At 29.4% G+C, this 23,969-nt stretch overlaps 2 protein-coding genes across 2 annotated transcripts; both read right to left on the reverse strand.

The window, feature by feature from the left end:
• Positions 1-909: 909 nt before the first annotated feature.
• Positions 910-1,605, reverse strand: LOC107494662 (protein FAR1-RELATED SEQUENCE 5-like). Its single transcript, XM_016115702.1, has one exon. The coding sequence runs from the start codon at positions 1,603-1,605 to the stop codon at positions 910-912; it is 696 nt and encodes a 231-aa protein (XP_015971188.1).
• Positions 1,606-16,681: 15,076 nt separating this feature from the next.
• LOC107494709 (NAC domain-containing protein 83) lies at positions 16,682-18,194 on the reverse strand. Its single transcript, XM_016115746.3, has 3 exons — positions 17,824-18,194; positions 17,283-17,539; positions 16,682-17,145 (listed from the first exon to the last, which is right to left on the reverse strand). The coding sequence occupies exons 1-3, from the start codon at positions 18,173-18,175 to the stop codon at positions 16,936-16,938; spliced, it is 819 nt and encodes a 272-aa protein (XP_015971232.2). The 5' UTR covers positions 18,176-18,194; the 3' UTR covers positions 16,682-16,935.
• Between the last annotated feature and the right edge of the window lie 5,775 nt (positions 18,195-23,969).

The raw sequence follows: 23,969 nt of genomic DNA on the forward strand, positions 1-23,969 counted from the left end.
CTACAACTTACAAGAATATGCATACTTATCACAACTTCTATCCATGAAAATTGAGTACACATGATGGGGCTTTCGATACTTTCGGAACATGAACTTCTCGGTACTACCAATACTGTCCCTGTGCAAGACTAACAATGCCGCAACCCCTCGATCTAATTTTGCACCTCGTAGAATATCTCCCTTGTGTAGAACTTGCTCGCAGATCTTTCCAATGTTTCGAGACCCGTTGTCATCACCGGATTTGAGTAAAGAGTCTTGTAATCTGCAATGAATTCGTTATTCTAGTAATCCTTAACTACTCGATCCAGGTTCTCAACCAACTCAAGTAAGCAATTTCCAGACTTGATAAATTTCTTCAGTGATGAATTAATACCCACGCACCGAGAAGTAGTTCAAATGCCGGCACAAAACTTCTCACCCAAGTAAGCATTTGCTCACATCTCTCAGTTTTCGTATGTCTTTGCAACCCAATCGTTGTCCTCTAAACCGATTAACGTGATCATGTCCACTCAATAACTATCAAACTCTTCCACATCAAAGTGATCATTCACAACAGTCTTAAACGTAGAACAAAAATCTTTAGTCTTGATACTAACAACAGCATTTCGAGCAAGATGCCAGGTGCATAGTCTATGTGTCGCGTTAGGGAATTCACATCTAATGGCCTCTCGCATGGATTCATCACCATCTGTGAGAACGACTTTTGGCTCCTTGTGCCTCATTACCTCTAAGAAGCTACTTACCAACCATTTGTGGACGAAGTCTTCTCATCCTCTAGCAAACCAAACCCAAAAATAATTGTTTGTTTGTGATGGTTGGTGCCCGAAAATATCACAAGAGGTCTGTTATAAAATTTTTTCTGTACGTCGAGTCAAATTCTAACACATCACCAAAGCATTCATAGTCATGCTACATGTGACCATCTAACCAAAATAGGTACCCAAGGTGCTTTTCAGTGCAATAAAAGTACTGCACAACTGCCATCGGATCCAACTCAGTCTTGCCCTTCAAGTAGCTTATTGTTGCGGCTGCATCTCCCTCCACGATCCTGGATTGCCTAACTCCATCCATATAATTATAAAAGTCCTTACTTATAAAGTTAAGATTGTGATATCCACCACACATGTGGGCAAAAAAGCCCATTATTTGAGTTGTCTGGAACCCGGCTTCATGCATGCAATGTATATGCGCTTTGTGCCCTTCTGTGATCTTCTCATGTGGAGCCATTACATTAGTGCACTCTTGGGGCGCCAAGTCGTGATTATGATCCTTGACCAATGTTTTCATCTGCCACTTTCCACAACTTTTGTCCGGAAACACCACAAGCTTGGCATTGCAATTCGTTCTCGTCTCTGGTTTATGAGGCCTTTTTCTGTCAACTCTCTCGTAGTACTTCTTTTCACGCAGCCCTTGCCGATTGCAGTAGAAAAACTTCCTGACAATATTTTCCTCCTCATCTTTAATATAATCTCCCTTTCGCACCGCAAAATCAATAACCTTTGTATATGCGATATAGCTTGCATACGCATCTCCAACCCCATTAAATTCTGCAGATAACAACACAAAAGCAATCATTGGGTTTGGACTGCTGAATTGTTTACCCATGACATTCTTAGAGTTCCCATGATCCTATACGGAGGTGTATATTGCTTCCACCACCATCCCAGCCTTCGTATTAACTGTCGGCAAGGCCACTATCCCCTTCCTCAGTCGGCGGTTCCTTCAACCCATTCGAATCATCCCCGTCCCTTGAATCGATACTCCAACCATCAGTCCACTGGCCTGACAACTCTGACGTGCTACCATCGTCCAAATCTGACTCACTATCAGACATCCCTGGATTAAACAAAAAAGAAGCCATTGAAGAACAAAGCATGCCATACACATAGCTGTTTACGGAATTAACTTAAATGGAAACAATTACTATATAATTAGGCATTAAGTGAAGTCCATAGTTGTGAGTCAATAGTCAATAATAATTTTCGGTCTATATAAACTGGGTGACTCATTGGTTTCTAACATTACAATGACAAATTTTTTATTTTTGGGTTAAGGTTAAGCAGAGAAGAATTGTTAAAAAAAAGATATTAAATTCACTTTCGCCAAAATTGTTTGTACTAAACATGCATTTTTGTTTTCAAATGCATAGGTTTTGTCATTTGATTTTTTAGAATAGAGACCTCAAGAATACGGTAATGATTAAATCTTTTATTATGTTTACTGTTGTTGGTAAAGCCATAAGGATCTACTTTTGTTCCAATCACTTATTTGGAGGATGCAGAGTCAAAAGGAACTCCTAAGAAATAATTTTTTTAGTGGTTGATTACATGGATCATCTTGATTTTGAGCATTATAACTGTATCTTTTTTTTCAGTTGTATTTATTTAGTTTGGAAAATTTAATTTAAACATGTCTGTGTATTTTGTTTGGAACAAAACTAGTATATCATATGCCTGACACAGCAAATTGACAACATCTCAGCAAATTGAGCACAACTGCATATTCATCGGATATAGACTAAAGATAAAAAAAACTCACCAAAATTAGAGCACACAACAGGGATGAACAGGAGCAGAATCTACTGTTTCTGAAAACAACGACGCAAACCAAGAGAGACGGGGGACACCAGGACAGTCACTGTCTGGTGACATCGCCTCGATCAACGAGCCTCTCCTTCGCCCAAACTTTTCTCAATGAATCCACATCTAAAAACAGGCGGTGGGGATGGCCTACGACCACCTCCCGCAACTGTGTGCACAATTTCAAGATGAACCCTAATTTCTCCAATTGCCTTGAAGGTCTACTCATTCAATTCTAAAATTTGGAAAACTTTTTTATTTTTTCTTTTGATTTCTGTTTCAATTTTCTCCTGTTTCAAATATGGGAATGTTTGAAATTCGAAAAAATCACCTTCACAAACTACATTTGCTAATCCATTAGATTTGCTACTTATATATGTTTACTCACTTTTATCGTGGGTCATTAACCAAACTAACTATTTCCATAGTCAAACTCATATGGAAGTTAGTCTCATTCATTCCATGTGTCAAGCTCTAATTAGCTAGATATTTTTTAGCTACCTTGTCCACCTAAATGAATTGACCACCATAGAAGTCACCAATTCAAAATAGGAACACACTATGGTAAAAGTATAAGTTGGTAAAAAGAGGTAAAAAAAATTCCCTTTAATGAATCCTTACCATAAGATTAAAACCTGGAAGACGGACTTGGTTCCTTTGCAAAAATGGTTATTCATGCATGGAGAATGGACATAACAAGGTACGTTTCATTTAATCTGTACTCTCATTATTTCTCCTTACGTTAAAAACCCTGGGCAAAGAATTAAAACACAATAAATTAAACTCTCTGAGTCGGTTTAAAGTTTTAGTAATTAATTGATTTAAAATAATATTTTAAATAAATATATTATTTTATTATATTGAATTTTTCATGGCTCAGTTCTTCACGTGTTGAAGGCATTTTGCTCTATGCACGGTAGCACTGGCCGGTGATTAGATAATCATATTTCATAAAGCCCTCGATTGCTATCTAAAAAATAGCAAAACGTGAAATTTTTAGGTAGGCCAGGTTTGAATGATGTCCAAGTTCACTTTGGTTTCCCACCATTAATTAATCAACTATATTTGACATTTTGGCGACTGATAATATATTAATGGTATATACTACAGTGTCTATATATATTTGCCTAACTTATTAAAATGAGATAAAATTTAATATTTAAATTAAAAAATATAAAAATAAATAATTTTTTAATATTTAAAACTTATCATAAAAGATAACTTCACCAATTTGGATACCAAAATTACAGACACTATAGAATTGGCCTATATTAATATATATTTGCTCAAATATGGATATACATAGCTGCATGCGTGCTATTTTAAGTAAGATTCTGAAAATCAATTTGATAAAAGTGATGGTCTTAAAAATATTCTATATTAAATTAGGTATAATAAAATATGTAATTTTTTAAAAAATTAATTTATTATTTTAAATTAATTAATTATTAAAATATTATACCGGTTCAATTTATTAGAAATTATTTTTAATATGAAAATAAAAATTGTGTTTTGATTAAATATTGACATTTAAAATGTATTACAATATTATAGAAATATTTCAACACGTCTTCTACGTGTTGGTTAAAATACTGTCACATGTTCAACACGTCTCCGCTGAATGTTGTCACGTGTTCAATACACCCTCCACGTGTTGCAACACGTACCTATAATTACACAAATAATTCCATTTTCAACAATATTTTTTTTTTCTATAAAAAAAGGTCAGCCTCAATTTATTAACAATTTTGTTTTTTAATTTTTTATTTGTTTGCTACTAAATCGTTTTTATTATGAACTGAACGAATTTAGTGGTCAATTTTCAATTAACCGATTAAACTAATCCGTTCGTTTCGGTTTTCAAAACCATGAGTTTCACATATCTGTGCTTTCTGGTTGTCTATTGATTTCATATTAAGAAATTGTTGGTGGCGATCGAGATGCAGTTCTTGAGTTGGTGCAACTTTCTTCAAGTGCTGAATAATATTGTCAGAACTTAGTACATGAAATAATAAGAAGTTAACTAAATTCTTATTCTTAAACAACTTGCACTTTGGGTTTTGGCTTGAAACAGAGGCTTCTAATAACTTGGTAGGAGAAAAGGCAATATCTTCGGATTTAAGATTTTGCATTAATAGTGTAGTTGCTTAATTTCTTTTCTTTATGAGTAATTATTTTTAACTAGGTTATATTCAGTATCTTCAATTTAACATAAAAGTGTAAAACATGATTTTAGGAAATAAATTGTGTAATTAAAAGCTGTTATTCTTAGCATTTCTTTAATGGTAATGGATGGATTATCTTTAGATATCAGTTGTTGTCTTGACTCTGTTGCTTTTTTAAATTTCATTATTTGTTTTTTTCGTCTCTATCAAATTATGCATTTTCTCTATTTAAGATCAATATCCCTTGTTCTTAGACAAAAGTTTAGATAGTTAATCTTTTTCTTTTCAATCTAGTTAAGTAGTTATTATCTGTTATCTTATATCAATGTACTTCATAGCTTGTGAAGTTCAAATTCTTAATAGTTTTAAAGATTTTCAATACCTAATAGGAAGTTTAAATTCTCAACACTTGATTAAGAAAGGATGGGTTCCTCCTAAAAAAATCATCAATTTTAGCGATGTAGGATTTGTTTTCTTAACGATGCTAAGCATTTGGTCTTGTCTTGAAGTTTGCTACAATACAAAGAAAAACCCAAATAACACTTCATACTTTCGAGTAGAGAAAAAATGTCAAATATTGCGGCCTGGATCTTTTGCAATGAGGTAGTAGTTCTGGTGATAAGGGAAAAGAGAGATAAAAAATAGAGAAAAGTGTCCCTGTTTCATTCCATTTTTCTTAATTAGTTTTTAGACGGATAAAAAATTGAGTAAATTTTGTTTAATTTCAGGCTAGAGAACTTTTGTTTGTTTCTCTATTAATTTTCTTTAACAAATAAGTGTATATCTCTCAATGACTTAATGTATATGTATTTCTATTATAAGGATAAGTGTTAGGAATTTTGTAGAAATCTATCTACAATGAAACATAAAATCTACATCCAAGACATTTTAAATTTGTTTCGAAAGACTGTTTTTACCTTTTCATGATAAATTTCTACAATCTCTTGCCTCAAACTGCCTTGCTCATAGATCACAGCAGCATAAATGCAACATTAGTAGGGTCTTTCAAAGACTATTTGGTTATCCAAATGAGTCTTATTAAAATAGTACTCTAAATGAAAATTCTGCTTAATAAATTTATAACATACAGTTGAGATGGCACATTAGCATAACAAAAACCGAAGATAATCACTATTGAAGTGCGACAGTGTAATTATCAACTTTGAAATTTTATATTGAATGGATACTTAGTGGTAGTAGTTCGAACATTACTAAGATCGTAGTTTATTTCCTCTTGTAGTAAGTAATTAAGACAGACATTTTCTTTTTCTTTTGAGATGCACAATTTCAATTCTACTAATCTCTTTATCTCTATCACAATACAATTATAATCAAAGCGGGTGGTGTAGAAATTACTATAAAAATATATTTAGGGAAGAAGAAGACGATGATGGAGAGTGTAGTATTTTGTTGCTCAGTGTACTTGCTTTGATGTTGTTGGTAATGAATGGTTGAATAAATGAAGGTGTTGTGAAAGTGTATGACGCTTAAATTTGAAAACAAAATCTGAATGTGTTTCCAGCTGTAACTTTATGGCTACGACTCTAGGCTGCTGTGTCCAAAATTAATGCTTTGTTTTTGTTTATTCTTAGTCCTTCTCCTTCATCATGAAGCAAAAGAAATAATAAGAAGCAATGCAAGGGGGATTATATTTGCCTCATATTCTTGACTCTTGTCATTCTGTCGGTTTTGTATAATAATCACAATGCGGATCCCATAAGGAATCACTTTTCATTCTATTTAATGGTGGTTGATTTTTAAGTATATAAATTTTTGAAGAATAAATATTTTTTATGTCAAGTTCCATTCAGTGATTAAGAAACTTAAATAGAACTTCCTATATGATTCATGACACTGTTTATAAACAGTTTAATTAAATCACGTTTTTGCTTCATATTTATTTATTTATAAGCTCCATGAACTAACTACCTTATTAGTAAGATTTTCTACTATAATTGATTGAACACCGTTTTCAACATTCTTCATAATTCTTCTTTAATGGTGCCCCCTTAAAAAGTTCTTGTTGATACTAATAAGTCTTTTATATATTTTTGTACACAGTATTCTCTAATTCAAAAAACTAGTTAATTAATGACTAATTTTTTGTAAATTTTAGTTTTATTTAATTCAAATTTTCAATACGTATTTAACCAAACGAGCGAGATTAAATCTAAATTAGTTAAGTTCTCTAAATTTGTTTGTGTGCATGGTTAAATCAAATAAAAAATGTGATAGAAATGAACATAAGGGATCAATTTTCCAACGTGATAATCATATTTTGGATGCCGTTCATCAAATGTTGACCACTTTTGTATTCGTAATCGTAGGGTATGTGGTTCATTTGACAATTTTGGGCGTGAAAGTCAGCAAAACTTTGCGTGAGTGAGTGACGTGGAGAATTCTACAAATTTATGAAGAAAGATGAGAAACAACAAATAAAAGATTCTACTACCATTGTTGCAAGAAACCTTGGTCGGCATCATCACTTCTTCTAGCTTACTGTCACACATGTGGCTAATTCAATTTATGTAGCTCTCTTTTCAATATCATGTTCATATTGGGAATTTGAGATAGACACATATATACATCTTTCACACGCTTGTTAAAATCTATTTGTATTAACCAAGATGCTTAAAGACTAAAGTATTGTTACTTTATTCAATTACATGTGTAGTAAACACCTTTGTGAAAAAGTGATGTACGAATGATGGGTTCAATCAGAAATCACAAGTGTGAACACTGTGTTACCGTACAACCAGGGTAAAACATGGAAGTCACACCGTTATTTATTATACTAATAAGTCTTTATTATATGTTTAGCCTTTTAATTTATGTTATGTAATATGTATAATTTAATTAACCATGTAACATAAACATCTAAATCGATTTTAGATGGCAGTATATAATTATAACCTGTCAGTGTAAATCAAATAATCAAGTATTAGATTTATTTCAATGATTTTTTTATTTTAAAAGTTTTACATATGAAAATATGAAATTTGGGTCAAATGGCAGAACAGAGCATACTATTGTTGTTGGTTGTACGCAAAGACCTCATCAAAGTTAGCCTCCAGTCCTTCACAACCACCTTTTTCTCGTCTGACAGGAGCAATTATCATGAGATAATATGTTCAATTATACAACCACAACAATAAGGATAATTTTTTTATTTAAATTAAAAATATATAATATTTATCGATTTAAATAAACGTGTAAGTATATATTAAAATACATTTTGAATCACATCTCAGATGCAGTGAGAAAAACCACAATACGAACGTATTATCTTGGATGCATTATTCAGAGACTGTGATACGGCAATATTTTGGATGCACTCGAGATATGAATAAGACGAGATGTATTTGAGATCTGGCTTTAATTTGGCTTAACCTATTACATTCGAGATATGCACATTTATGCTGATTTGGGACAGTGCATCCGAGTTACGTTCGAATGTGTAGCAGGACAATTTTTATTTATAAATATTACAATATTTTTGTAAATTTAAAATTATGTGTATTATTATTAAAAAAATATTATAAAAAAATACGTGTATTATTATAAAAAATTACGATTAAAATAATATCATTTTTTAAATTAATTCAATTTTTAAAAGTTATATCTTGCCCTACGTATTTAAAATTAGTGATTCGAAATTGATTGATATATTATTTTCTTAAAAATCAACCCATTTGAATTCGTATTCAAAGAGAGTAAATAAAAAAATTAGATCAAATTAGATTGATTTAAATTTAAAAAAATAATAATAAAGTTGTACGTGTTCAGTTACATGATGAAAAAAAACCTTTAGTACATGTTCAGTTACATGATGAGACGTGCATGCTTTTACCATCTTTTTTACAATATGTGCTAATTTCAACTATCTCTCTTATCTCTTTGTTCTTTATTCTATCAAATAAATCACCTAAAACGTGATTCTACTATCTTTTCCACAATAGGTACTACTCAAACTCTCTGTCTTATATCTTCGTTCCTTATTCTATCCAATCGCGTATGACCACTCATCTATCTCAACATCTTCATCTCTATCGCATTTAATTTATGATCGTACTCTTCTTTGGCCACCCAACACTCTATACCATAAAGCATAACCGGCCTGATAGCAATGCGATAGAATTTACCTCTAAGTTTTAAAAACACTTTTTTGTCACATATAAAACCAGACACACTTCGCTATTTTGACCAACCTGCTTAGATCCTTAATTTACAGCATGTTCAATCTCTCTATTATCCTGTATGATGCACCCAAGATACTTAAAACTTTTAAAATGTTTTCTCCAATCTTCACCTCTATATTAGGCTTTTTTCTTCGGCTGCCGAATTTACATTCCATATATTCCGTCTTATTACGACTTATACGCAGACCATACATTTCTAGAGAGTCTCTTCATAAATCCAACTTCTTATTTAGGTCTTCTTTTGCCATAAAGACAATATTATTGGCAAAGAGCATGCACCATGGCACAGGCTCTTGAATATGCTTTGTGAGTATTTTCAAGACTAATATGAAAAGGTATGGATATAAAGATGATCTCTGGTGTAATCTCATACCAATAACAAATTCCTTTATCACACCACCTTGAGTCTTCACACTAGTTGTGTCCCCATCATTAATATCTTTAATTACACGAATATATGCGATCCTGACTGTTTTCCTTTCCAAAATCTTCCATAAGACCTCCATTGGCACCAAATCATAAGCTTTTTACAAACCAATAAACACTATATATAGATCATTTTTATTACTCTAATACCTCTCCATCATCTTTCTTAACAGGTATGTAACTTTAGTGGTGAATTTGCCTAACATAAAATCAAATTGGTTCTCTATTACTTGTGTCTCTTGTCTCAGCCTCCGTTCTATCATGCTTTTCCATAACTTCGGTATGCCTCATGAGATTGATCCCTCTATAATTTTTACAACTCTGTATATCCCTCTTATTCTTGTAGATAGGTACCAATGTGCTCTTTTTCCACTCATCTGACACCTTTTTTTACCTTAAAATTTTATTAAAAAGCTTGGTTAACCAATTAATACCTTTCTCTCTAAGACCCTTTCAAACTTCAATTGGAATATTATCAGGTCCTACTGCCCTGCCATTTTTCATCTGCTTTAGAGTCTCTTTTATCTTGAAATCTCAAATCATTCGATAGTAGTCGAAGTTGTGATCTTCCTCCCTTGTGCATAACTGACCAAGGCTCTAAAGAATCTTCTGTTCTTTATTAAATAACTTATAGATGTAACTCTTCCACCTTTTATTGATCTTCTCATCTTGAACCAAAACCTCTTTGTCTTTATCCTTTATGCACTTAACCTGATTCAAGTCTCTCATTCTTCTTTCACGACTCTTTGTGATTCTATATATACCTTTTTCTTCTTCTTTTGTACCTAAAGACTGGTAGAGACCCTCATATACTATTATTTTTTCTTCACTTAAATCACTTTTGTCTTTTTTTTAGCCGTCTTATATTTTTTTCCAATTATTTACATTGTGACACAAAAATCACTCTTTAAAGCACTCCCTTTTTGTTTTTATCTTTTCTTTTACGCTCACATTCTATCACCAGAACTCTTTATCCCTTGATCCTATTCCTCTAGATTCACCAAAATTTTCTTTTGTTATTTTTCTAATAACTTCGGTCATCTCCCTCCATATCTTCTCCGTGCTTCCATCATCTTCCCACTTTGCCTCTTTTCCTACCCGTCTTAGGAAACTTTCTTATTCCTCACCTTTCATCCGCCACCACCTCACCTTTGGGTTCTTCATATGATGTCTTTTCCTCAACTTTTTCTCAACGCAAAAATTCATGATGAGCTTCCTATGTTGTATTGTTAAACTCTCTCCCAGAATAATTTTATAATTAATGCAAAATTTTCAGTCGCACTCTTCTCAACAAGAAGAAGTCAATTTGAGAGCTTGTCATGTCACTATTATAGGTTATAAGATGTTCGTCTCTTTTTTTAAAACATATATTTGCGATGAGAAGGTCAAAGGTAGCAGAAAAATCCAAAATAGTTTTACCCTTGGTATTGACCACCACGAAACCATGGCCTCCGTGAATACTTTCATACTCCGTCATTTTTCTTCCAACATGGCCATTTAATCTCCTCTTAAGAAATCTTATCTCGCAAAGGTATATCTTGGACCAAACTCTCTAGATCCTCTCAAAACTCTATCTTGTGTTGTTCGTCCGAACCCACTTGTGGTGTATAATCGCTAATTACATGAAAAGTACCTCCTTCCATTACAAGCTTGATAGAGATAATCCGATCACCCACCTTCTTGACATCCACTACGTCCTTCTTCCACTGCTTATCTACGATAATATCTACCCCATTCCTATTCTTCACCTTTCTTGTATACCAAAATTTAAACTCAGAAGTATCCAACTCTTTAGTCTTTGCGCCGACTCATTTTGTTTCTTGTAGACAAATGATATTAATCTTTCTCCTTGTCATTGTATCCACCACTTCCATGGATTTTTCTGTTAGAGTGTCTATGTTCCATGTCCCAAATCTTAACCTTCTGTCGCTCCGACCTTTACCATTACCTTTTTCATTGTGAATTAGCTTATTTACCCTCATCCATTCACGAAAACATGGAAACTCTTGCTCATTTAACACTACACATGGGCACCGATGCAGCAGCTCTTACTCATTTGACACTGTACATAGGCCATACAACGCGTTACTTCTGGACAATGACCTAGTTTTAGCATAATAACATCTTTGATCCATGTCATGAAGATTCGACTAAGTTTTTATATTAGCTGTCGAAGGCCTAATACAATCCTCCTCTTTTATCTGGGTTTGGGACCAACTATGTACCGCAGATATAGCATAGACAGAGTTATGTTCAATTATGAAAATTGAAAATTAAGAAAATTTACAAATTAAAAAAGTTTTAATTAAATATGTAAAAAATTTAAATTTTTAATTCATTTATTTTGTATTCATTAAATAAAAATATTTAAAATATTTCACTAATAATTAACTTGTCATGTGCCTTTAGGTAGTGTTTGGTTGCTGAAGAGACATGGACACGGTGACACACGTCTCCTGTTTGATTTACTGAGACACAATTTTTTATGGACACGGAAAGACACGGATGGACACGGAGACATTAAATTTGTGTACCTCCAAATAGTTGAGACACTGAGACATAGTTTGTGAGACACTAATTTTTTATAATTTTACCCTTATTTAATTTTCAAAATTTCAAATTCAATCCCCCATCTTCTCAAATCTGTCTCCCGTTCTTTTCTCATGCATCCCCTCCCTCTCTGCAACTTCTCATTGTTCTCAGCAGCTCCATCTTCTATCCTTTCTCACTTTCCACCGCCAATTACTGCCGATCGCTGCCTCTCCCTCTTCCTCTTTGCAACGTCTATTGTTGTTTCTCCCCCACTTTTGCTTCTCAGCACCCAACACTCCTCTCTTCCACTCTCATCTTTGCCCAATGTGCCTTCGCCCTCTGCCTTGTTCACTTCCTCGGATAGTCAGATCTGCGTTCATTTTTTTGCCGTCGTTTGTCATTGCTCCTCCATCAAGAACCGCTGCATCTACTCCTCCTTCTCTTTCGAAGGGTTTGGGCTAAGGGAGTCCAGATCCATCATCATCCAGATCCGCCGGCGGCTTCAAACTTCGACGGCGCTTCCCTCCACATCTTCTCTCTAGCGACGTCGTTCATCCTTTTCAAAAATAACGTCTTCGATCTTTTCCTCTTCTATTCTCCCTTTATTAAAAAATTAAATATGTGTATCTTATTTTATAGATATGCAACAAATTGAAATTTTTGTTGATTTTATTAAATTTAATTTAGATTGGCATATTGTTGCCTTTGTATTTGGTTGAAGATTATAGTAGTATTGATGTTGATGATAACTATAAAAGAGGGATTGGACAAAAATAGTGGTGGAGAAGAATGGTGGAGATAAAATTGACATTTTAGTAAAATTTTGAGTTGTATATTCTGTTGTATCTAAGTTACCAAATAAGATGAGAAATTGAGTGTCTTTTTATGTCTATGTACTTTTGTGTATTTGTGTTTATGTCTTTATTATTTTGAGACATCAACCAAACACAACGTAGGCTCATGTTAAATAAATTCGTTTATTTATTGCATTTTTTTTAAAGTTGTTTATTGTATTAATTATATATGAATTGATTCATTATAAAGAGTATAATCTAAGACAATAAAAGAATATTTTGTAAATATAAATAAACTGTTTATTCAAGATATACATAAAAAATTAATTAAAATAATGAGCAACTATTATGAAAAAGTCACGCATCTTAATATTTTTAAATTATATTAAAAATTCTTATTAATCATATTAAATTAAATATACATTATTTTATCAGTATTTATTTTAAATTTTATTTTACATTTATTTTATTTTTTATTATTTTAAATCCAATTTTAGTTTAGCCTACTTTATTTTAATGACCTTAAAAATTAGGATTTTAAAATTAAGAGATATAAAAAAGAGTAAAGTATTGTTTTTGTCCCCAACATTTGGGATAAATCTCAAAATTATCCCTAACGTTTCAATCGTTCTATTTACGTCCCTAACGTTTTAAAATTGACTCAATGTTGTCCTGCCGTTAGGGATCCGTTAATAAAATTAACGGCGGGACAAAATTGAGACAATTTTGAAACGTTAGGGACGTAAATAGGACTAAAACGTTAGGGACAAAAACGATACATAGAAATAAATTTCAATTTTATTCTTCAATAATATCAATTTTTTATTATACATAGTATTCAATTATTTTTAATCATTTACACTTAATCACCTTATTTTCATTCTAAATAAATTAATTTTTTTTATAATTTTATGCTTAAAGTAATATAATTTTTTTATAAATAAATAAATTTTATACTTTCATTCTAAATAAATAATGTAATTTTACTTTCATTACTTAATCACATTACTTATATTTTTTTATAGTTTTACACTTTCATTCTAATCACATTACATTATTTATTTAGAATAAAAGTGTAAAATTTATTTATTTATAAACCGCCGTTAATTTTATTAACGGATCTCTAACGGTAGGACAACATTGAGTCAATTTTAAAATGTTAGGGACGTAAATAGGACGATTGAAATGTTAGGGACAATTTTGAGATTTACCCCAAACGTTGGGGACAAAAACAATATTTTACTCTATAAAAAATTTTAAACTTTGTAGTTATTTTTTATTTTTTTATTTTTTTGAATTTTTTAAAAATTTGATTATAAACAAAAGTAGTATAATAATTCTCTTATTTTTATTTTTTTATGAAAGATAGAGAAACTCAAATTCACAACTTCTTCTCTTAATTAATAGTTTAATACCTCAGAACATCAAATTGAGATATAGTAATTCTCTCTTCTTTTTTTTTCATCTTATTTTAGGTTCGTTTTATATCCTCGTTATGCGTATTCACTTTTATTTAATTTTTACTATGTCTGGTCAGAATCATGTTACACGCAATTAAAGACCTCATTACATCAATTGTAGGTAAAAATTAAGTTTTATAGTAATATTATAGTATAGCTTAATTGTTCACTATACCATTGAAAAAATATTTATAAATATCCAATGTGGTCCAGCATCACTTGTTGTAGGAATGAGATTCATTTTGAAAGAAGTTGATGGAATCTCCATATCTTCGGTTATTTGTAAATATTCCCATTTCTTTTTAAGCATGTTACGATATAGTTTTTGTAATAAAGTATGGATTTATATTGCCATGATTGTCATTACTCGTTAATATTCTATATCTTTATTCCTTAATTTTAAAAATAATAAAAAAGAGTAAATATTATTTTTGATACCTTACTATTTGTCTGAATAATAAAGAGATTTTTCACAATTCAAAAAATTTTTAATCAATTTTAAACGATTTAAGTAACTAGTTTAAACGATAATATATTAATGTATCAGGATTTTTTAGACTATAGTAAAAAAAAAACATTTAATTAATTATTCAAATGGTAAAAATTAGTTATAGATAAATTATATAAAAAAAACACTTTAACATTCAGATAAATAATTTGAGACTAAAAATAACATTTATTATTATTATTATTATTATTATTATTATTATTATTATTATTATTATTATTATTATTATTATTATTAAAGAGCTAATTTAATTTGTAAAACGTGGAGAGCATAGAGATTTAGTTAGACAAGAATCTTATTCTATAGAAGCATAGGTAGGGGTTGCGTTATCCAAGCTTGGAAGAGAACCATTATTATAGAAATGTTTTGTGGCTTATTGTTCCCTTCTACTCAACCAACACAATTTTATTTTTCTTTTTTGTTCCTTGTTCACTTTGCTAACTCAACAAACGCCAAGTTTTATATTTCAAATATTCTCTTATCACATCCAATTTTTATTCAGTGCAATGCATCAAGAAACAATAATGGAGTATTATATAGTCCGCTAGTAGAAATCAATACAAATTTAATCCAATAATTACTAATAATTTTTAAGCCACCGATTATTATTAGTTCGCATTACCTAGAATACTTTAGCTGCGTTTGGTTCAATTGTTTTTATTTAAAAAAAAACAATAAAAAATAATAAAATATTTTTTTTATTTTCACAGTTATTTTTTTTAAATTATAAAAACAAAAAATACTAAAAATAGAAACAGAAAATAAAAAATACAAATCAAATACAATTGTCTGCAAGAGTGATACATAAGCTATTTACTTAAAAAAAAAACTTAATTTTAATGGCTTTTACACTGTTGGAGTTAAGGTTCTTTAACACAAAATATTCAATATAAATTATGCATGTCATTATATTATTGAAACTGGTTCAGATCTTATAAATGTCTCTTGCATATTTAAGTCTATGATCTATCAACCCTTATTTCACTACAAATATTTTCTTTAAAATAATTTCTAATAATTAATGTCTTTGATTCAAAAGATGAAGTGTTCAAATTTTAGAATGATCCCTTTAAATATAATAAATACATATGATGTTATCTAATTGATTGGCCGGATATAAAACACATGCTGATGGCGTATCAACACTAATCTATAATTCTATATAAAAGATTTACCCTATATTTTATTCCTTCCTTAACCATAAATACTCAACGATTTTTTACATATATATCTATCTTCTCTCCTTTTCATCCTCACTTCCATATAAAGTAGAATATCTCTCCCCTTTTTCTTTTTTCTTTTTCATTTATATTTTTTTTATACTCAAAAAGAAAGAATTTTATGAATGGGGTATTGAGTTCTCCTATTGAAAGAAGGATTCGAATCAAATTCATGTGCGGATGCGCTCAAAACAAAAATGTTACATTCAAATTAGTATCTGAGATATCAACTTAAACTTAAATATACTAAAGAAATTAAATAAAAAATAGATAAAGTTTATATCTAATTAACCTTAATAAACAAATTGTATTTCTTGAAATTAAAAAAAAATTAAGCCACACTAACATCCTTGTGGTGATGCTTAATTAATTGTGTGCTTGCTTACTCATATGGCATCACTCATTTTATTCATTCATTTATTTTCATAAAGTTCATGATTAGATAATACAGAACCCTTTTCCCTACTTTCATTGGATGCCTCCCTTTTGCATGTATTCCTTCGTTTATTATTACACTTTGGATTTTTTTTTTTACCTTTTCTCCTTTTTTTCTTTTCCAACAAAAATCATTAGCCTTCTGAGGAACAAAAGCTAGAAAGAATTCCGAGCATAAATTTATAATGACCTTTTTACTTTCACCCTGTCATTATAATTATTCTTGACTTGAACAAAAACGCATAACATCATGATTTTAAATTGTAGTTGCAGTCATATTTATAATTGCAAAAAATAAAAGACTATAAAATGGTAGCAAATAAATTAAAGCATATATATTTGCGAAGAGTACTACTAATAAAATTATGAACAAGTTGCTTCTTATTATTATTATAACCACCACCAAATGTTAGAGCCCTTGATCACAAAATAAACGCCCATATACAATTCTCATTTGCCTAATCTCTAATGACTAAAAAGGAAAAAAAAAAGTTGTTAATGGGTATCCAAAGGGCTCTAAATGATTTTTCTCATACTAGTAAATTAAAAGACCTATGCTGCAAGCAACTCCTATTGAATTTCCTAACTCATCTGAACAATTTTTGCTGCTCTAATAATTAATTTGTAACAGAGGATTCATTAGATGAAGTTGGTGAAGGAGGTCCTGTGTTAATTCCACTTATCTCATCTGCAAAATTTACTTCACTTGCTCTTTCTGCTTCTTCTTCATCATCGTCACTGCTTTCCTCGCAAGAAAACTTTGCCTTCTTGTTCCTCCTCTTATCCTTCTTCAGATATATTTTGTAGCCAGCCCATGATGACATTATCTGTTTCCAAAAACCACATGTTACGAATATGAAATATATACCAAAATAATTATTCAGATAAGATAATGTGGCATAGTATATGGCAACATGATCTTTCATTTTGCATTTAGATTCTATCTTCTAAAGAAATGAATTACCTGAGAGGGGTTGAGAAAAACACGGAACTCAAACATAACCCACTTAGTTTTAAGAAATTGAGTGCGGTTCTTCTTCCTCCAAAAAACAAACTTGGTCTTGAACCCAATGAGTTTGTTGTTGTTATTTAGAAGCTCCTGATTCCCTTTCCCCACCCTTTTCCAGTGCCCTTTCCCTGCTTCAATCTTGTTATTGTCTTCAAACACACGCTCTTTCAGATCAAAGTAAAAGTACTTTGTCTCCAGAAACACCTTTCCTCCTGAAAAACAAATAATTAAATTGGAAAAAGAGACCACAAAAGTAAAAAAATTCATTCAGGTTTAAGGGCTCAAGAAAGGACTAACGGTAATAAAAAATTAAGAATTAATTTAAGAAAATGTTGATCACGTAATTTCTTTTTTTAATTTTTAATGAGTGTGAAAATACTGATTATTAACGAGGTAACCATAAACAACACTGTCATAGAAGATTTAATATTGAAATAAATAAATACATAAAGAACTGGAAAATATTATTTAAATATATATATTAATTTACACGAACCTGAAGGGAGATTCTTGGGCTCAGTGTTGAAGACATCGAAGACAGGAACAACATCAAAATCCAATGTTTTTGAAAGGGCCTTGTTTTTGAGGTAGCAAGAGACAAAAACCTCGTCAGAGGGGCAGAATCTGTAGCCAACGGGCAATCTAAGAGAAGCATAAGAGGAGTTTGTGGCCAACCTGTTATCCATCTCAAAGAAGAAGAAGAAGAAGAAGAAGAAGGGGGGTTTGAGTGGAACTCCCCTTTGGAAGAAGAAGATAGAGGGATTTGAAGGATGAGACAAAGAGCAGTGTTGTTTTATGTGTGAGGACAGAGAAAAGTGGGTGTGGGTTAATTTATAGATACAAGACATGCAGTGCTATCAAAGAGAGAAAGAGGCAAAAGTGGAAGGATCATAACTCCAATTATGACCCAGCAATATCCTTAATTCCTTGTTTGACTTTCTAAGGGACCTTTTATCTGCTTTTAATTTTATTCTCTCTCTCTTCTATTATGATTTATTGGCTTATAGCACTGTGGACTTCTATTATGATTTATTCTCTTTCTTCTGTTAATCTTAAAAGTATTTATTGATAGGAGAATTTAAGAGCCACTAATAATGGATGAGATAGACAGTAGTTACAACTCAAAAATATTTTGAAATTTTTTTTTAAGGACAAAGTCATACCAATCACTTTATTTATGATCCAATGCTCGTGAGGATGAAAGATCTCGTTGTTCCTCGAACGCCAAATTCACCAGAGACCAGAAAAGAATCTAAAGGGACGCTGTTTGCTATTATGTAAGAACCAACTCATTAAATTCACTGGTTGATCGGAAATCCCTAAAGTTTGCCAAACTAATTGGGTTTTTGGACAATCCCGAATACAATATAAAACCGATTCCTGACCTGAGAAACATCGTGGACAACTATCCATGTTCGAAATGCGCCTCCTAAAATAAAATGCAGCAGTAGAAAGAGCCTCCCGAAGACATAGCCAGGCCAAAAATTTGTACTTTTCTGAAACATGTTGACGCTAAAGCCAAAGCTAATTACCTCTATCGTCCCAAGTAAACATCTTACTGAGCCATAAATAACCACTACGAGCATCATAAACCTTTGAAGCCGCACCAGTCCAACACCAACCGACCTCTAAACCAGCTTGAACATTCGGGTTGTAAGAGTTAATGTTGCTCTGCAGAGACTGATTCAGAGGAGAATATATATTCTCAAGGTTCCACTGTCCAGATGACCAAAGGTCCAAGATCCTGATATCTGAATCAGAAATGTGAACATAATCCATCTCCTAACACAGTCGCCTCTCTCTTCTCAATTTAGAAAACCAAAATTTAAAATGTCTTATTTGAATCCAAAAAAAATTCATTTAACTTTAATATAGTCTCACCGTAAAGTTAAAGTTAAATAATTAATAGAATGTCCTACATGACAACAGTACAAGAACAAGGTTGATAATATTGAGAACAAATACAAACTTCAGATGCACAAAATCAACCATACATCAATACATTTATTTATCATTCTTCTTACAATTTAAATGAAATATTTTCTATAGAATTAAGGAGAATGATAAATCAATATATTGATGCATCCACGGTTAATTTTGTGTTTTTGGAGCTCGTATTTGTTCTCCAGGGCTGCGTTTATTTATAGAGACAGATACTAAAACAGGGACATAGAGACACAAAATTGTGTTTGACAGAGGAGGCAGAGACAATGTGTCCAGAGATACTGAATTAGTGTATTTTGTGTCCATCCTAACAGGAAGGACAAGGAGACACTAACAAAGGACACAACTTATTTTTCATTTTTTCTTTCATTATCCTTGTTAATTTTTTATAATTATATTTTTTATTATTATAGTTTTCGTCTCAAATTTTTTGAATGAAAAAAAACGAGAATAAATTTGATTTTCATAATTTATTTTAGTTTATCACCAAACAAGATACAAGAACACAAAATTTTGTGTCTCTGTCCTTTGTGTCTTGTTCTCAGTGTATTGTCTTGTCCTGCTCTCAGAAACAAACGCAGCCCAAATTATCGACCTTGTTATTGTACAACTGTCATGCAGGATATTTTGTTAATTATTTAACTTTGACCTCACGATGAGACTACATTGAAGCTAAATGATTTTTTTTATTCAAATAAGATACTTTAAATCTTAAGGACTAAAACAGGATTATGCCCAAATATAGGAGACCAATTTAATACTTTATCCTTTAAAAATAATAAATTCTCATGCACCTAACATTTCTCTTATAGTAGTGCTATAGAATAAATTAGCAAAATGATACTCGAAAGTTTTTATCGCTGACAAAAAGAATCCCCAAAAATGCTAATAATAAATAAGTTCTCGAAAGATTTTAAAATACAACAAAAAAACTAGATATCAAATATATATACTAAAAAAAAATTTTAGAGATTATATTTTGATACAAATTTTTGTAATTATTATTAGAAAAATAAAATATTTTATTTTTAAATTTGATAATTTTATGTTAAATGAATTTTTTTAAAAAATATTTTGAATTATCATATTTTTTAAAAATAAAAAAAGAATTTGAGATTAAATTTTGCTCTGATTTTTTTTTACTTTCTAAATATTTATTTAAATATTATCACAAAAATTTAAATCAAATGAATAAATTGTTTGTTAAATATAAAAATTTTTTATCACTTACAAAAATATAATAATTATTATTTATTTATTTATTTTCGAATCATTCAAGAACTGTTTTGTTGATAATATTTTTTAAAGACCTTTTTGTCGGCGGTTGAATTTTTTTAGGACCAAATTAATAGTTAAATTTAGTGTAATCTTAATAAATCTTTTTGGTATCCAGATTCAATTAAATTAGTCCAACTAAATCACACAATTTTTTTACTTGTTACTTTATTTTTTTAATTTCTTTTTCTGATGTTGTTATTATAATTTTATATATATAAATTTTGTATTTTCTACCTCTTTTTGTTTTTTATTCACGAGAGAAACAAACAAGAAGAAAAAAAAAAGAAGATGGGGAAAAATTTGAGATGAAAATAAAATAAAAAGTATTTTTTGTGTTTTTCGTCTATAAATTTTTGTGTTTAATTTTAAATATTTTTTCCTAAATATTTCTATGTTTGTTATAAGAAATTATAAAAACATACTTAAATTTTAGTTGGATAATGCAAAAATTATTTTAAATTGTATAAATTTTTGAGTGAAATAATGAAAAAGAAAAATACACAAAATTTTAGTTGAAAAATGCAAAAAATTTAGTTGTGTAATGCATAAATTTTTTTTAACTTGAATAATAAAAAAGAAAAAATAATATTTTTTTGAAAAACACATAAATTTTAGTTACAAAACACCGAATTGTAGTTGCATAATATATTAATTATTTTAAACTATACAGATTTTGAAGAAAGATAAAAGAAATAGAAGGAGGAGAGTGTGCACAAAGAATAAGAAAAAAAAATACGTGTGTAAATAGAAATTTGTTAGACCTAATTATTAAAATATTTGGTCACTCAATATTTTGGTATGATCTATAAATAAATTTAAAGTTAAATTACTCCAAAAATTCTTACAATTTTTTTTAAATTTATGATTAATTCTTTATATTTTAAAAAATTTTAACTAAGTCTCTACATCAGTTTTAAATTTGTCACTAAATCCTTTCTAACAATAAATATTACAAAAATATTTTTATTTATCTAGCATCACTAGTGAATATATTTTAGCATATTTCATTAAATTATATATTTTTAGAACTATAAAAATGTGATTATAAATTTAAAACTGGTGTAGGAGCTCATTTAAAACCTTTTAAAATATAAACTTTCAATTACAAATTTAGTAATTATAGAAACTAATAGAATAATTTAACATAAATTTTCATCTCATACAAATTATTAAAAGAAAAATAATATTTGTATTATTTTTTATAATTTTTTATGATATAAAATAGTATTTTTTATTTTTTATTACTTATTTTTAATATAGTAAAGTATATATAAAAAAATTGGAAGGATGATAACTCTAATTATGGACCAACAATATTCTTAATTCCTTGTTTGACTTTGTAAGAGAGTTTTTTTTAGAGTAAAATATTATTTTTGTTCTCAACGTTTAGGGTAAGTTCTAAAGTTGTTCCTAATGTTTTAATCGTCCTATTTAAGTCCCTAACGTTTCAAAATTGACTTAATGTTGTCCTGCCGTTAGGAATCCATTAACAGAATTGACGGTAAGACAAAATTGAGACGATTTTGAAACGTTAGGGACATAAATAGGACGAAAACGTTGGGGGACAAAAATGATACATAGAAATAAATTTTAGTTTTATCCTTCAATAATATCAATTTTTTACTGTACATAATATTCAATTATTTTTTAATCACATCTAAGTAAATTATACTTAATCACATCACTTTCATTCTAAATAAATTTTTTTTATAATTTTACACTTAAAATTTTTATAAGTTAATATAAAAATATAAAAAAATTTATTTAGAATGAAAGTAGTGTGATTAAGTGTAATTTACTTAGATGTGATTAAAAAATTATTGAATATTATATACAGTAAAAAATTGACATTATTGAAGGATAAAATTAAAATTTATTTCTATGTATCGTTTTTGTTCTCAGTGTTTTCGTTCTATTTAAGTCTCTAACGTTTCAAAATCGTCTCAATTTTATCTCGCCGTCAATTCTGTTAACGGATCTCTAATGATAGGACAACATTGAGCCAATTTTGAAACGTTAGGGACTTAAATACGATTGAAACGTTAGGGACAACTTTAAAACTTATTCCAAACGTCAGAGACAAAAATAATACTTTACTCATTTTTTATCTGCTTTTAATTTTATTCTCTCTCTTCTATTATGATTTATATTAGTACTATAAAGTAAATGATTAAAATGATACTAAAAAATTTTATTATTGATGAAATGAAATATAAGGAGACTTTAGAGATTAGATTTTGAGAGAAATTTTTTGTAATTATTATTTAAAAAATAAATTTCTTTTATTTTTAAAATTTGATAATTTTATGTCAAATAAATTTTTTTAAAAAATTTTTATTTTGAATTACTACACTTTTTGAAAAATAAAAAGAAGAATTTATATATCAAATTTGAATCAAATTTTTTGTCTAAATATTTATTTACATATTATTACAAAAATTCAGATAAAATGAATAAGTTGTTTGCTAAACACAAAAATGTATTTTATTGAAAAAATATAATAATTATTAGTTATTTTTGTCACATTTTCTAATCATTCAATGACTATTTTGTAGATAATATTTTTCAATGATCTTTTTGTTGACGGTTAAATCTTTCAAGTACTAAATTAGTAGTAAAATCAAATACTCTATCAATAAATTTTTTTGGTATCTAAATTCAATTAAATTAGTCCAAATGAATCACACCATTTTTCAACGTATTATTTTGTATTTTATATTTTTTATTTCTTCTTTTGATGTTGCTATTATAATTTTATACTTTTTTTGTTTGTATTTTGTTTGTATTTTTTCTTTTTTCACGAGAGAATAAAATGGAAAGAAAAAGAGAAGGAGAAAGAGAAAAATCTTGATCTGAAAATGAAATAAGAAAATTTTTTGTGGTTTTTATCTATAAATTTTCTTGTTTACTTTCAAAGATTTTTTTGCTAAATATTTCTATTTTGTTATAAGAAATTATAAAAAAACACTAGAATTTTTTCTTAAAAAATACTTAATTTTAGTTGCATAATACAAAAATTATTTTAAATTGTATAAAGTTTTGAGTGAAATAACAAAAAAGAAAAATAGACAATTTTAGTTGAAAATCCAAAAAATTTAGTTGCCTAACACATAAATTTTTTTGAGTGGTAAACATTTTTTGACTTGAATAATAAAGAAAAAAATATTTTTGCTAAAAAACACATAAACTTTAGTTACAAAACACCGAATTATAGTTACATAATATATTAATTATTATAAATTATACATATTTTTAAGAAAGATAAAAGAAATAGGAAGAGAAGGGTGCGTACGAAGAATAAGAAAAAAGATACATATATAAATAGAATTTTGTTAGATTTTATTACTAAAACACTTAGTCATTCAATATTTCGTTATAATTTATAAATAAATTTTAAGTTAAAATTACTTTAATAATTCC

Source organism: Arachis duranensis, chromosome 6 (genome assembly GCF_000817695.3).
Source record: "Arachis duranensis cultivar V14167 chromosome 6, aradu.V14167.gnm2.J7QH, whole genome shotgun sequence".
Lineage (NCBI taxonomy): Eukaryota > Viridiplantae > Streptophyta > Magnoliopsida > Fabales > Fabaceae > Arachis > Arachis duranensis.